Genomic DNA, 13,101 nt, shown 5'->3' with positions numbered 1-13,101 from the left:
GCATCTACAAGTGATGACCATGCGGCCTTTTCTACAGGGTGTTAGGGAAATAACTTTCGTAAATTTAACCAACGATCAAGAACATAATTTTGAACAAAAAAGCTCTTTACAAAAGAGGTCGAAAACCTAATAGTTTTTGCCAAAAAAAGATGTCAAAGCTGGTAACCGAAAAGCTGCGTCAAGCTTTAAAATTTGAATAAAATGTCAAAAAACGTACTTGACAGATGTTGATTGTTTGACATGTAACAAAAAACTGAAAATTATTCAACAATAACATCGCTAAAAGCGATTGAAAACTTATTTAAAAAATTAAGCGGTAAAAATAAACGTAAGCGGCAACGCCGCACCGAAGGCGACCAAGGAAGAGGAGTTTGTTTTTGTTTTGATTGTTTTTTATGGCCCCTATCAGGGTCGCCGCCTACTTTGCAGATGAAGCGATAAAGCACTTGCGGGTGAAAGAATGCACAGTAAACAGGTAGACCTGGTTCCTCAATAATATCTATGAGTTACAGTATCTAACAATCTTGTTCTTACACATGGATTTATTAAAGAAAATACGCGATTTTCGCTGTCAAAAAATAATTTATTTTGCTGTTTTTTTATTATTAACAAGAAATATATTTTAAATATACGAACTTATGTACAAAGCTTTCAAAGAATAAATAACAAAACTGATCAATAAATTTAACAAAAATACCTCATTTTCATACAACATTTTTGGTCGTACGCTTGAATTTAAATATAAAAATAAATACGATTTTCGATTAAACAATAATTGATTAATACTTCGTCGTGATGCTGTGATGACCGCTTGACATCTTCTATTCACAGAATAAACTAATTTTTTGCACACTTCAGGACCAATTTTTTTCCATTCTCGTGATACAATGTTTTTTAATTCAGCTTTTGATGAAATTTGATGTTTTCTCTTATGTTTTTTTTTAATTGCCCACAAGTGTTCAATTGGATCTAAGTCTGCTGAGTGTGGGGGAGTTTTTAACAATTTTGGAACATTCCAAATTAGCCATTCTGTGTTGATTAAAGCCGTGCACTTAGAATCGTTGTCCTGTTGAAATCTATAAACATTTGGCACATCTAATTTTTGCGCATTTTGTTGTACGTTCTTTTTTAGAACATCATTATAACCATGTTTATCCATAATACCATCTATAAAATGGATATTTCCAACTCCATTTAAGGACATGCGGCCCCAAATCATTAGGGATCCACCTTCATGTTTTACAGTTGAAAGTGTGTGACGAGGATTATTATCTTTATTAACTTTTCTCCACACCCTATAAATGCCATCTGACTGAAAAAGATTAATTTTTGTACATTTTATTATTATGTGTGGTCAATATAACTAAGATGCCGAACATATGTGGCCGAAATCCTCGGACACGTCGATTTTTATTTGTTCTTGCGGTTTTTTTTATGGTAAATTCATGCATACAGGGTAGCCCAAAAATCAGGTACGACCACCAACGTTTCCTGTCATGGGCGCTTCAGTAATCAACTGTTATTCGAGTTGAAGACATTTTATGACGAGTATCGTGGTTACAAAGCTTGAAGGTATCAAAAGAGACTTAAGCAGTAGCAAGTAGCACTTGCGGTCATCACCAACGCAGAAAATTAATTTTAAAAAAAGCGAATTAAATTAGGTGCAGGGATCAACCGCTCCATTACTTACCTCAAATCAATCTTTGAGAATGGAGGCGTGATTCACTCATTTCTCAATTTCTCAATGAGTGAGACCGGAAGTTTTCAGTGTTTCACATGCTTCCTATGTTCACCACCCACACACTTTTTCCCGGTTTTCCTCTAACGTTTCGTTTGTCTAATAATTTTCCTTGGATCCCGGAAACGGTGAGAGATTTGTGACCGAAGCCCGCACAAGGTTCTTAGCTCTCGGTAAAGGAGAATCTTATTCTCAGTTGAGTTTAGCCCCAATAATGGGCGGTGGAACTGCCCGTGTGTGGCCCTCCTTAAGAGCGAGGGTTGTTCCCGAATAAAATAAAGAAAAATAGAAGAATGAGCCTTCGGCCTACAAATCGCATTAAGGCAACTATAAATCACGAGCAGCTTTGCCGCAAATCATCATTAGAACTTAAAATAGCTCGAATGGAAAAATTTACGATTCAAAACCAATTTATCATGCACATCACATGCTCACCTCGTGCTACCACGTCCTTATCTGAAATTCAAAGTCTCGAGATTCTCCAGCTCGAACACTTTCAAATCGGTCTTTGCCAGGCTCAGATTGTCGCTGCTCAGCTACGTCAGCTGAGGGATGTTCATGGGCCGAGGGGGCGGCAGCCCCAACTTCCATGATCTGATAAGTATCTAGAAACGTATGTACCAAGTAACCAACCAAAGAACTAAAGAAAAATGTCGTCACATGCAAAAGGAAAAAGTGCTGTTTCACCAGGATAATGCACCGTGTCACAAGTCGATGAAAACGATGGTCAAATTGAACGAATTGAGTTTCGAATTGCTGTTCCATCCACCGTATAGTCCAGATCTGGCCCCCAGTAACTACCGGCTGTTTGCCAAAAGAATGCCGGCTCAAAAGGATGGGGACGAGGTTTCGCTCAAATGAAGAAGTGATTGCCGAAGTTGAAGCCTATTTTGCAAGCAAAAACAAATCGTTCTACAAAAATGGTATAAAAAAGTTAGAGGAGCACTGGACTGAATGTATCACTCTTGAAGAAGTGATAACCCCTTAGTGATAATACCTTGATAATTAAAGTTAAATTTTACATAAAAGTTGTTGTTTTATTAGTTAGGCCCGAGGAGAGCCTCATGGCTCTTTTCACGCTCAAAGCTGCATAGGGGCGCAAACCGGGAGCAACCACCTAATAAGCAGTGGCTAGTTTTATACATTATAAATTATTGGTATTTAATGTTTCTTTAAGTGGATTAGCAAATCTGGGTAATAAAAGGTAGTTTCCGCCAGGAGCTGCGCCACAGCGTTTCTCCCATTCGCTCCATATTGCCCCATGGCGTGCTCCCAAGGCGCGCGACCTTCTGGGCTTCAATTCGGCTTAAGATCACCTTAAAAGTGCGCATTAAACAACTAAAACTTTAAAGCGATTGAATTGTAAGATAGTTTCGTCGACGTTTTGCGATTTCAAGCAATTCTGCTGCGTCATCAAGTTCTCAGTGCAAAACAGCGATTCATTGCTTTTCATACGCCGACCAGTATTTTACACTAAAATGTACGTTGATGAGGGTAATTAATCGCCAATTTGACCGATAATTATCCCTGGTAATTCTTGGCCATTAGCGAGTGAATTTTAATAATTTTTTAGCACGATTTAGTGCAAAAAACTCGCTATCGACCCTCCCCCCCGACCGCCCAGTATAAAAGAAAGCTGCCTCGGCACTTGGTCATCATAGAATTTTTCCAGAATGAACTCGGTACCGACTTTAAGCTTGTTCTTCGGTTGTATCATCGGAGGGTACTCTGCGACGTTGCGTAACTGCCCAGCAAGCCCCATTCCGTCCCATCGTCTAATGGCTTTCTCATTTTAGCCTCCTACATCAAAGCCTGCAGCAAATCCGACCCAAACAGGAAGGAATGCTTCATCCAGCGCGGAAATGAAGCATTGCCCCAGATAATCAAGGGGGACAAGAGCATCAAGCTGCAAAGTCTCTCTCCAGCGAAGTTCGATGTTATCGAGGCCAACGTGGGAAACCTGAAACTGACCCTCAACAACGTGGACATCTTCGGCTTAGAGACCATTAAACTGATTGATATGGAGTTAGTATTAGATACATAAATTTCGGTATTTTTATCTCGGTTTTCAGCATAGATTGGGACCATCAGACGTGGTTCGTAGAGTGTGAAATCAAACGTGTGACTCTCGTCGGTAGCTATGTGGTTGATGGGCAAATCCTGGTTTTGCCCGTTAGAGGAGATGGACCTTTCAATATCACCATAGGCAAGTCTTAGTGAGCTGTAGCGACAGATTACTAACGTTCCATTTAGAATCTCTAAATATCAAGTACACGATTTTCTACAAAATCGAGATCAAACGTGGCAAAGAGTTCTCGATAATCGACGACAGCGATAAGCTCGACTGGAAGTTTAAGAAGGTTCACTTCCAATTCGATAATCTATTCGATGGGAACCAGGCTATGGGTAACTGGCTTAAATTCAACGAACTTCTGGGCTGAACACTCAAGTTTCAGGCGATAATGTTAACAAGTTCTTGAACGAAAACGGCGTAGATGTAATGAACGAGCTTTCAGAGACTGTCTCAAGTGTGATTAAAACTATGGGCCATCAGATTTACAATGCATTTTTAGAAAATATTGCTCTTGAGGAGATGTTTTTGGCTTGAATAGCCCGCCAAGATGGCCTTAGCAGGTGTGGTGTATGTATTTTCTTACTAACTTATAATGTCTCTTTTTGTCTGGAGCCATTTCCTTTATCAGTGTATTGTTCTGATATGCCAGTAATATAAACTGATTTTCAAAAAAACCGCAGCACCAAGAGCACATTGTGCACGTTTGAAGTTTTGGCATCGCTTTGAGTTGAGTGATAAATAAAAACGATCAAAATAGCAAAAGAAAATTTTTATGATTAAGTAAAAAAACTTCTCTTAAATTAATCCACTCCTGTAAGCGACGTGGCATGCTCAAAACTAAATTATCAATATCTCCCTATGATATTGTATCCCAAGCAAGCTGCACCTGCTCGTGGAGTTCACTTCCGATCCCTGGAGGACGAGCTAAACGTTGAAGTCTCCGACCCATTATATCCCTTACGTGCTCAATTGGGGATAAATCTGGAGATCGAGCCGGTCAAGGCAAGATATACACATTTTCAGCTTCCAAATACCTCAAAGTAGCGTCGACTACTGTTGAAATCTTCAAGAAAAACGTTCAGGTACTATTTTATACCGCCACGGAATTCAGGATGATGGTCGAGAAAACACTCCCGTTAACGTCAACAAACTTTATAATTAGAATAAATGATGACCTTACCTGTACTTGGGCGCTGCCAAATACCCACTAAAATCCTTTCCTCTCTTCGCCCTAATTCCACTTGGGACTTCAAATGGTGGTGGTTGCACCCTGTGGTCTCGTGTTAATGGATGCCAACGCAGAGGATGATACGAATTTTGTCCGAAACTTTGAATTCTCCGGTAAACCGTACTAAAGTAGACTCTTCGATGTAGGGTGGCTACCCAGTTAGCACCAAGAGACGGGATGGGTTCAAATGGGGCGCCTATCGCGGAACTCCGATCTCCTCATTGGTTCATCATTCTTGGACGACCACTCCCACGATGAAGATTTACCAACCGTTTGTTAGACCAAGCTCTTGGCACTGTTCATTTTTGACCCAACCTTTGTTAGTTTGGTGGATAGATAAACTTGCTTCATGCATGCCAGCAATTCTTCCCCTTTCAAAGGGAGTTAATTTGGGGGTAAACTGCATTTTGGCGAATACGAGGCATTTTGCACTATCAAGTGTTAAATGTAATATGAATAATAATATCCTTATTGCCATGTACCTCTAAAGAAAGGTACGAAAAGAATGGTCATTACAGATAAACAAGTAAAGACAAATTTCATATCGCATTAAAATATAAACTCGAAATTTGAATCATTTTTTCTCGAAATTTGAATCATTTTTTTCTCGAAATTTGAATCATTTTTTCTCGAAATTTGAATCATTTTTTTCTCGAAATTTGAATCATTTTTTCTCGAAATTTGAATCATTTTTTCCTCTTTACAAATTTATCGGAATACCAAAATTTCAAATACATGCGATGTGCTCTCTTGGTATTTATTTTTTGAAAATCAGCGTACAGGGTGTCTCAAATCAAGGGACCACCATGAGGATCTCGGAAACCGTTAAAGGTACGAGGAAATTGAAATCACGATAAAGTCGCGTATTTTTATGCTAAATAAAGTGCCGTTTAAAAATCCGAAAAATTCCGACTGGTTCACGAGATATACGAAAAAAACCGAAGCTCTAATTTTGGTTCCTTCTGACGTTATTGCCGTAAATATCGAAAAGCGAATGAGAGATTATTAGGGCTTTTATTTTTGATGGAGAAAATGGCACAATCAGACTTTACTTCCGACGTTTCGTCATTTGGCGACCATCATCGGTTCTCTTGTTTTAATATGGACCTGAATATTTTATTGGAGTGTTCAAATTTGAAAAATGTTAATTCAATAATAACAAAAGTTATCGATTTTATTTATATTAATAATAATATTAATTTAATTAACAATTTAAAACATATTTTAATTAATAATAATTACAATAATGAAAGAAAATTATGAAAGGTGTTCGAATTAAAAACTATTTTCCTCGATATATTTTGCACTCAGTTTATATAATTTTTACATCGCACGTTGAATACATCGATGGGGAAGCGTTGTTATTTCCCTCATTAAATTTAATCGTAATTCATTAATATTATTTAGAATTTCACGGAATAAACAGTGAAGGTATCCCCACAGAAAGAAATCAAAGGGATTCAAGTCAGGGCTTCTAGCAGGCCACCTCACAGGTCCTTGGTTTCCGATCCATTGATTTGGAAAAATCCTATTCAAATAATTTGTTACTTCTCGTCCATTTTTTTCAGTATCTTTCGAATGTCAAAGTGCCGTCGTATATTGTAGGGTCAAGAATTCTATTGCGTCACATTCCGGCCCAGACTTTAAATGACACTCGCCCTTGTAGTCTAACTTCTACATTTTGTCTCTGTATTAGGTATTTATTCCAGGCACATTAAACACGCGGCGCTACATCGGTCCAGTTTTAGAGCCTATTGTTCTTCCATCGATGCAGAATCTTCCAAGAGCAGTCTTCCAACGAGATAATGCGTGGCCTCATATTGCCAACGTAACTTCAGACTTTTTAACAGAAAACAACGTCAATCGTTTACCTTGGCCGCCAAAACCGCCAGACTTGAGCCCCATAGAACATGTTAGGGACATGATGGAAAGAAGACTGCGTCGTTCACCTCATCCTCCCTATGCTTTAGAGGAATTTGCGCCAACAGCTCTAGGGCGCTTGGGATGACCATGCAATTGGTCATTTAATTTTCGTGCCTAGAAGAGTTGCTGAATGCATAAGACTACGCGGAGATGTAACGCCTTATTAGTTCTTCTTTCAGGAAATATTGTTTCTTGCAAATGTAATGAGTTGTTTCTTTTTATGCAGTGAATATGTAGACGTAATTTCAAAGTTCTGCTTCTACTCCTTCAGGGTGGTTCATTTTTTTTTTGAAACTCAGTGTAATTTTGCCACCTGTCCTTTGTGGCTAACTTTGGTATTTTCTAAAAATAACGCTTTTTACTTTAAAATTTTGCTTTCTTATTGAGACGTTCTTTACAACACATTACATGTCTAACAATTACTAGACTAATTTCTACAAGTTATAACATTTCGCCTGCTTGTCCATTAAGTGATCTTAAATTTATTTCTCGTGTATTGGAAATTTTAACCAAACCAGCAAAAAACTAATTACATGACTTTTGATGAGCATAAATTCATTCAAGCTCCTGTGCATTGTCCAGTAAAAGTTCTCCCAACGTGATTGTGAACCTACGCTAGAGATCTCGCCTATGACCATGCAGCTCTTGTTGGCTGGTTTAGTCCTCGTTAGTTATGTGAATAGTGCCCCATTGCTACGTAAGTGACAAAATGTTCCTGGAACGAAAGCGGCTTACAAACGTGTCCTTTCAGCCCCTTACATCAGGCCTTGCAGCAAATCAGACCCGAATCTGAAGGACTGCTACGTGTCTCGTGGAAATGAAGCTTTGCCCTCTCTGATCAAAGGGGACAAGCAGTTGCGACTCTCCAACTTGCTCCCCTTGAAGTTCCCAAGGGTCGATACAGCCGCAGGGTCCAATCTGAGGCTGAGCTTCATTGATTTGTCCATCTATGGATTCGATACTGCGAAGCTGATTGATATGGAGTAGATAGACGCTACTGGCTGTTAGCACTTATCACTTGAAGGTTTCTGTAGGACGGACTTCCGCAACCAAAAGATTTACATTAGAGTGTTCATGGAGAACTCAACCCTCATAGGGGACTACGACATAGACGGGAAGATCATGGTTCTGCCCGTGAAGGGGAGTGGGCCCTTTGAGATCACAATTAGTGAGTATGCTTCGGTCGAAGGAGTTCTGTTTAACGCATTTTCTCAGAGAACTTCGACTTGAAATACCACGTTTCCTACAACTTGGAAGAGAGGGATGGGGTAATCTACGCAAAACTTCGGCGAGACGACACTCTGGAATGGAAGATCGAAAAGGCCCATTTCAGGTTCGATAATCTCTTCAACGGCAACAAGCAAATGGGTAAATATGGCAAATTTTCCTGAGTAATTTTGAAACGGAAAAAGTGTCCAGGTGACGCCGTGAACAACTTCATTAACGAGAACGACCAGGACGTGCTGAACGAATTGGGCAGCGGCATCACTGGCCTGGTCAAGATAATCGCCTACAAAGTCGGAGAATCTGTATTCGGGAATGTCCCTTTTGACGATCTGTTCCTGTCCTAAGCGCCGCGTTAGTAATTTATAAATTTAACAAGAAATAAACGATAAACTGATTCAAACACACATCAGTCCAGAGCCTCGGCACAATTCCAGAAACTAAAAATAACCGCGGTTTATTGCCGCCTCCGAAATAAATTCAAAGCAAGTTTATGGGTTTCAGTGCTTCAATCTTAAGACCTGTCCACACTTGAATCATTATTTTTATAGGCGATAATGCCCATTGCACAGAAGTTCGTTTATCTGATCTTATTGATTTGCGGCTGTAAAGCTGAGATTAAGACTGTGTACCGAGTCGGTGAGTGTGCACTTTAAAGGGGAAATCTAAGGTTTTGCCCATTAGGTGGTGTGTTTAGTTATCCGGTTCATTATGCTGCCTTTGAAATTGCCACCAGTAGATTGAACAGGGAGAACTCGGAAGGGCAATTGGAGCTGTTAAGTGAGAAGTTTAATGTGTCTTATTACAATACTTTAGAGGCAAGAAGGGGTAGGTTATTTGAATCTTTTCTCACATAAATAACTTTTTCTGGGATAGCGGTTTGCTCCTTGCTAGAAAGAGAGGTGGTGGGCATAATCGGCCCCAGCTCCATTTACTCCTCCAACTACATTCAAGCGATATGCGATAACAAGGAAATTCCGCAAATTGAAATCCACTACGACCCGAAAATTGCGCGCAATCGGTGTGCGATCAATTTGCACCCCCATCCCAGCGAACTCGCCCGTTTCTTCGTGCATCTGGTGAGCTATTACCAATGAAAAGAACTATGTTAAAAAATATTAACATGGTAATCATCCGGTTTATCCGGCGAATTAGCGGCCCAAATTGGAAAATTGTTAATGATATGAATTATTTTCATCCACCATCATATCAAGAAACTTAAGTGGGAACTTAAACGTGTATTTTTTAAGGGTTTTAGGTATTTATTGCTATTGTTCGATAAGCCAATATAACTTACATTAAAAAGGCTAATTAAGACCCTGTCTAATGTATTTAAAAAAGTCAGTTAGCCTATCGATTCTTCACGATTCATATCACAATTGCCATACTTTAACTTACATACAGAGTGTTTCTGAATAAGGTGCATAAATACATATGCAATTTATAATATTGTGGTAATTCCCTAGGGTAAAATAAACTCCTAGAAATAGGTGTAGAAAAATGATCCCGAAGAGTGGTAAAGCTCTTTGAGAATAGCCCTTAAGAAATGCTTTTTGTTAATATTTCGGAGGTTATATAGATGAAATTTCAAGATATGCTTACTACAAATTTCTTTCACTCAAATATTAGCACAGATAATATCCGATTTATCCGATATGTTACCAACCAAGACATGATAATCAGCAATTAAAGAAATGTGTAATCTCCGCCAATATATCAAGAAACTGAAAATGCAAAGATATTTTTAAGGATTTTTTGTAATTTTTAATACTTATCAACCTTTTTGAAAAAGCTAATATAATTACATTTAATCAGCTAACAAAAACTTGTTTGTCGTATGCCTTTAGTCCTCCAATTCTCGGTATATCACCGAAATTACCTGCACTCGGACATGCCACACTTTTCGTCACTTAAACTTACAGATTCGAATTTATAACTGGAGCAGACTGATCATACTATTCGAGGACAACGAAAGCCTGGTGAGAATAGCTCCTCTGTTCGAGTTAAACATGTCCTATGGAGTCCACTTCATATTCAGGCAGCTGGACAAAGTTTCTAATGGCAGCTATAGAGAAGTAATTAAAATACCACAGTGTGTCTATTTAAACTAAGCAAAATTAAGGTTCTCAGCAACATCAAAAAGATGCCTGACACTAATATTCTGCTGGACTGTTCCATCGACGTCTTAGAAGAAGTCTTGAAACAGGCCCAGCAAGTGGGAATCATCAACGATCATTATCACTACATTATCACTAATCTAGATTTGGGTACTATTGATCTGGAGCCTTTTCAATATGGTGGTGCCAATATAACTGGAGTAAACCGACTAAACAAAACTAAATACTAAATTATATTAAAAGAGTTTTAGATCCGTCTCTTTGATCCAACAGAATCCAAAGCAGTCTCCTTCCAAAGCGAAATTGTTAAAACTCTGAACCTCCCAGAAGAAGAAAAATACAGAATGCGCTTATCCACAGCATTGCTTATAGATGGATTAAGCATGTTTTATACAGTTCTCCAAGATTTGCTTCAATCCCACGATGGCATTGAGGCTCAAAGGCTTTCGTGTCGAGACAGTGATTCTTGGAAATATGGATACACCATCGCAAATCAACTAAAAGGGGTATGTTTCTAATGGAAATTTACATGAAGCATTGAACCATGTTTTTCAGATGAATTTTGGAGGTCTTACCAGAAACATCAGATTCGATATAGAAGGTTTTAGAAGTGATTTTAAACTGGATTTGCTGGAGCTGACTACAGAAGGCTTGCGCAATGTGGGGCAGTGGAACACCGCTACTACTGTCTTGACCACTAGTCGAAGAGATATAAAACCATTAGAGGACATTGAGGAAGAGACCAATATTTTTAATACCACGTTCAAAGTTATAATAGTGCTGGCAAGTACTTAATAAAATCCTTCTTCATGACATATTGAACACTATTTTGAAGACCTCTCCTTATGCCATGCTCAAAGAGACCACAGATCAGTTAGTAGGGAATGACAGGTTTGAAGGCTTCTGCATTGATGTGATACAAGAGCTGAGCATTCATTTGGGGTTCAACTATACATTTGTTGTACAGGAGGATGGCAAAAATGGGAATTTGAACCGCTCAAGCATGCAGTGGGATGGAGTAATCAGACAAATCATAGATGGAGTAAGGTAAATTTCAATTTAGTAGTAGTAGAAAACATTACTATTCCTTGTGCAGAAAGCAGAATTGGCCATTACAGACCTAACCATCACCTCAGAAAGAGAAGGAGCAGTTGATTTTACCATGCCTTTTATGAATTTAGGTTGGTATGGATCATATGGAATCAGTGTTAAGTAAACTAACAAAAACTTCCAAAGGAATTAGCATTTTGTATAGAAAACCTGAGCCAGTTCCACCAAGCTTATTTATGTTCACTTCACCTTTCTCCACTTCAGTATGGTTAATGTTAGGGGTTGCGTACATCCTGGTATCAATAGCCATTTTTATCATGGGCAGGCTTTCGCCGACAGAATGGAACAACCCTTATCCCTGCATAGAGGAACCTGAATACTTTGTTAACCAATTCAGTATTCGTAATTCCTTATGGTTCACCATTGGAGGGTTGCTGCAGCAGGGCTCTGAACTGGCTCCCATGTATGAATAGTAATCTTTAATGTTATGAATAGTAATTTAAAATAAATGTAGAAGCATCGCCACTCGAACTGCCTCAGGGTTTTGGTGGTTTTTCGTACTTATAATGGTTTCTTCGTACACTGCAAATTTGGCTGCTTTTCTCACAGTCACAACATTGGTAACACCGTTCAAAAACATTGACGAATTAGCCAGGCAAAGTGAAATTAAATATGGAGCGAAGAAGCAAGGAGCAACGGAAAATTTCTTTAGGGTAAGTCTTGGGTGATTTCCAATAGAGAAACTACACGGAAATTTCTATACGAATTGACTGACATCTTGGCTGATTGAAAAATGAGAGGTCTTCGGGTTAGCTTCGGGTAAATTCGGTGGTCATTCGGGATTCTTTCTCGGGCGGATGCGTATCAACTGGTCTAAACGGTAACAATTTTCAACAAAAATATAATAAAATCCACGGTAGTTAAAGTTTTATTTTTCGCGTAGGACTCAAACGTAAGCGTCTATCAAAAAGTCTCCAGTCACTTGAAGCTACACCCAGAGGAAATGACTACAGAAAATGACGAGGGAGTGAGGAGGGTTGAGACGGAAAATTACGCCTATTTGATGGAGTCTACTACCATTGAATATATGATTCAAAGGCACTGCAGTTTGGCTCAAGTCGGAGGGTTGTTGGATGATAAAGGTTATGGAATTGCCATGAAGAAAGGTAGAGCAGAAAATTGTAGCTAAAATAGTTTTTAACAAATTTTAAAACTTGGCTGTACGAAGATTTAAATTATGCTAAAGTAGATGCTGTTATATTTCATTTTCCTTGCAGAATCTCCCTATAGAAAAGATCTGAGTACTGAGGTAATCAAACTCCAAGAAACAGGTGTTCTGACCCGACTAAAAATCAAGTGGTGGAAGGAGAAGAGAGGTGGTAGCACTTGTTCTTCTGTAAGCTCTTTCCAACTGTAATTTTGCCTATTAATACATTTTTTCATCTTCTTTTAGGCCAAAAAGGATGAGTCCGAATCCAAAGCTCTAGATTTGCAGAATGTAGGAGGCGTGTTCCTAGTTTTATTCGTGGGAGCAATACTGGCGTTCTTCGGCTCTTTTCTCGAATTAATGGCGCGAATATACAAGAAATGCCAAATTCGTAAGGAATCGTTCGTCCACGAGCTTAAAAAGGAGATGGGTTTTTTCGTGCAATTCAAAAAAAATGTAAAAGAAGTGACCCCATTCGAAGAAAAGGATGGAATTCAATAAAAACTAAGTCGTTCTATGAAACTGATATATTTTTCTTTT

General features: G+C 38.8%; 2 protein-coding genes across 2 annotated transcripts; both read left to right on the top strand.

Annotated features, from left to right (window-relative positions):
• The first annotated feature begins 3,347 nt into the window (after window positions 1–3,347).
• LOC136419745 (uncharacterized) lies at window positions 3,348–8,668 on the top strand. The gene is made up of 12 exons (XM_066406276.1): window positions 3,348–3,478; window positions 3,535–3,763; window positions 3,811–3,944; window positions 3,992–4,144; window positions 4,195–4,340; window positions 4,689–4,814; window positions 5,187–5,435; window positions 7,606–7,660; window positions 7,715–7,946; window positions 7,998–8,131; window positions 8,179–8,331; window positions 8,383–8,668. Exons 1-12 carry the CDS (start codon window positions 3,412–3,414, stop codon window positions 8,532–8,534), a joined length of 1,830 nt encoding a protein of 609 aa, XP_066262373.1. The 5' UTR covers window positions 3,348–3,411; the 3' UTR covers window positions 8,535–8,668.
• A 35-nt stretch (window positions 8,669–8,703) lies between these two features.
• LOC136420064 (glutamate receptor ionotropic, kainate 2-like) lies at window positions 8,704–13,100 on the top strand. The gene is made up of 14 exons (XM_066406809.1): window positions 8,704–8,826; window positions 8,872–9,015; window positions 9,064–9,266; window positions 10,110–10,262; window positions 10,310–10,504; window positions 10,556–10,810; window positions 10,860–11,087; window positions 11,140–11,346; window positions 11,401–11,485; window positions 11,541–11,817; window positions 11,869–12,067; window positions 12,298–12,520; window positions 12,632–12,750; window positions 12,808–13,100. Exons 1-14 carry the CDS (start codon window positions 8,745–8,747, stop codon window positions 13,060–13,062), a joined length of 2,625 nt encoding a protein of 874 aa, XP_066262906.1. The 5' UTR covers window positions 8,704–8,744; the 3' UTR covers window positions 13,063–13,100.
• The last annotated feature ends 1 nt before the right edge of the window (window position 13,101 follows it).

This window comes from Euwallacea similis, chromosome 3, assembly GCF_039881205.1.
Source record: "Euwallacea similis isolate ESF13 chromosome 3, ESF131.1, whole genome shotgun sequence".
Taxonomy (NCBI): Eukaryota; Metazoa; Arthropoda; class Insecta; order Coleoptera; family Curculionidae; genus Euwallacea; species Euwallacea similis.
The sequence above is the reverse complement of the archived record's forward strand: the minus strand, read 5'-3'. Positions and strand labels throughout refer to the sequence as shown.

What these genes read in the sequence shown, in the direction of transcription:
- LOC136419745 (XM_066406276.1), top strand. Translation starts at nt 3,412, where the DNA reads ATGAACTCGGTACCGACTTTAAGCTTGTTCTTCGGTTGTATCATCGGA. An exon ending in CTCTTGAGGAGATGTTTTTG is followed by an intron (nt 4,341 to 4,688) that starts GCTTGAATAGCC and finishes TTGTATCCCAAG; the next exon opens with CAAGCTGCACCTGCTCGTGG. An exon ending in GCCCTTTGAGATCACAATTA is followed by an intron (nt 8,132 to 8,178) that starts GTGAGTATGCTT and finishes GCATTTTCTCAG; the next exon opens with AGAACTTCGACTTGAAATAC.
- LOC136420064 (XM_066406809.1), top strand. Translation starts at nt 8,745, where the DNA reads ATGCCCATTGCACAGAAGTTCGTTTATCTGATCTTATTGATTTGCGGC. An exon ending in TCGCAAATCAACTAAAAGGG is followed by an intron (nt 10,811 to 10,859) that starts GTATGTTTCTAA and finishes CATGTTTTTCAG; the next exon opens with ATGAATTTTGGAGGTCTTAC. An exon ending in GTGGTAGCACTTGTTCTTCT is followed by an intron (nt 12,751 to 12,807) that starts GTAAGCTCTTTC and finishes ATCTTCTTTTAG; the next exon opens with GCCAAAAAGGATGAGTCCGA.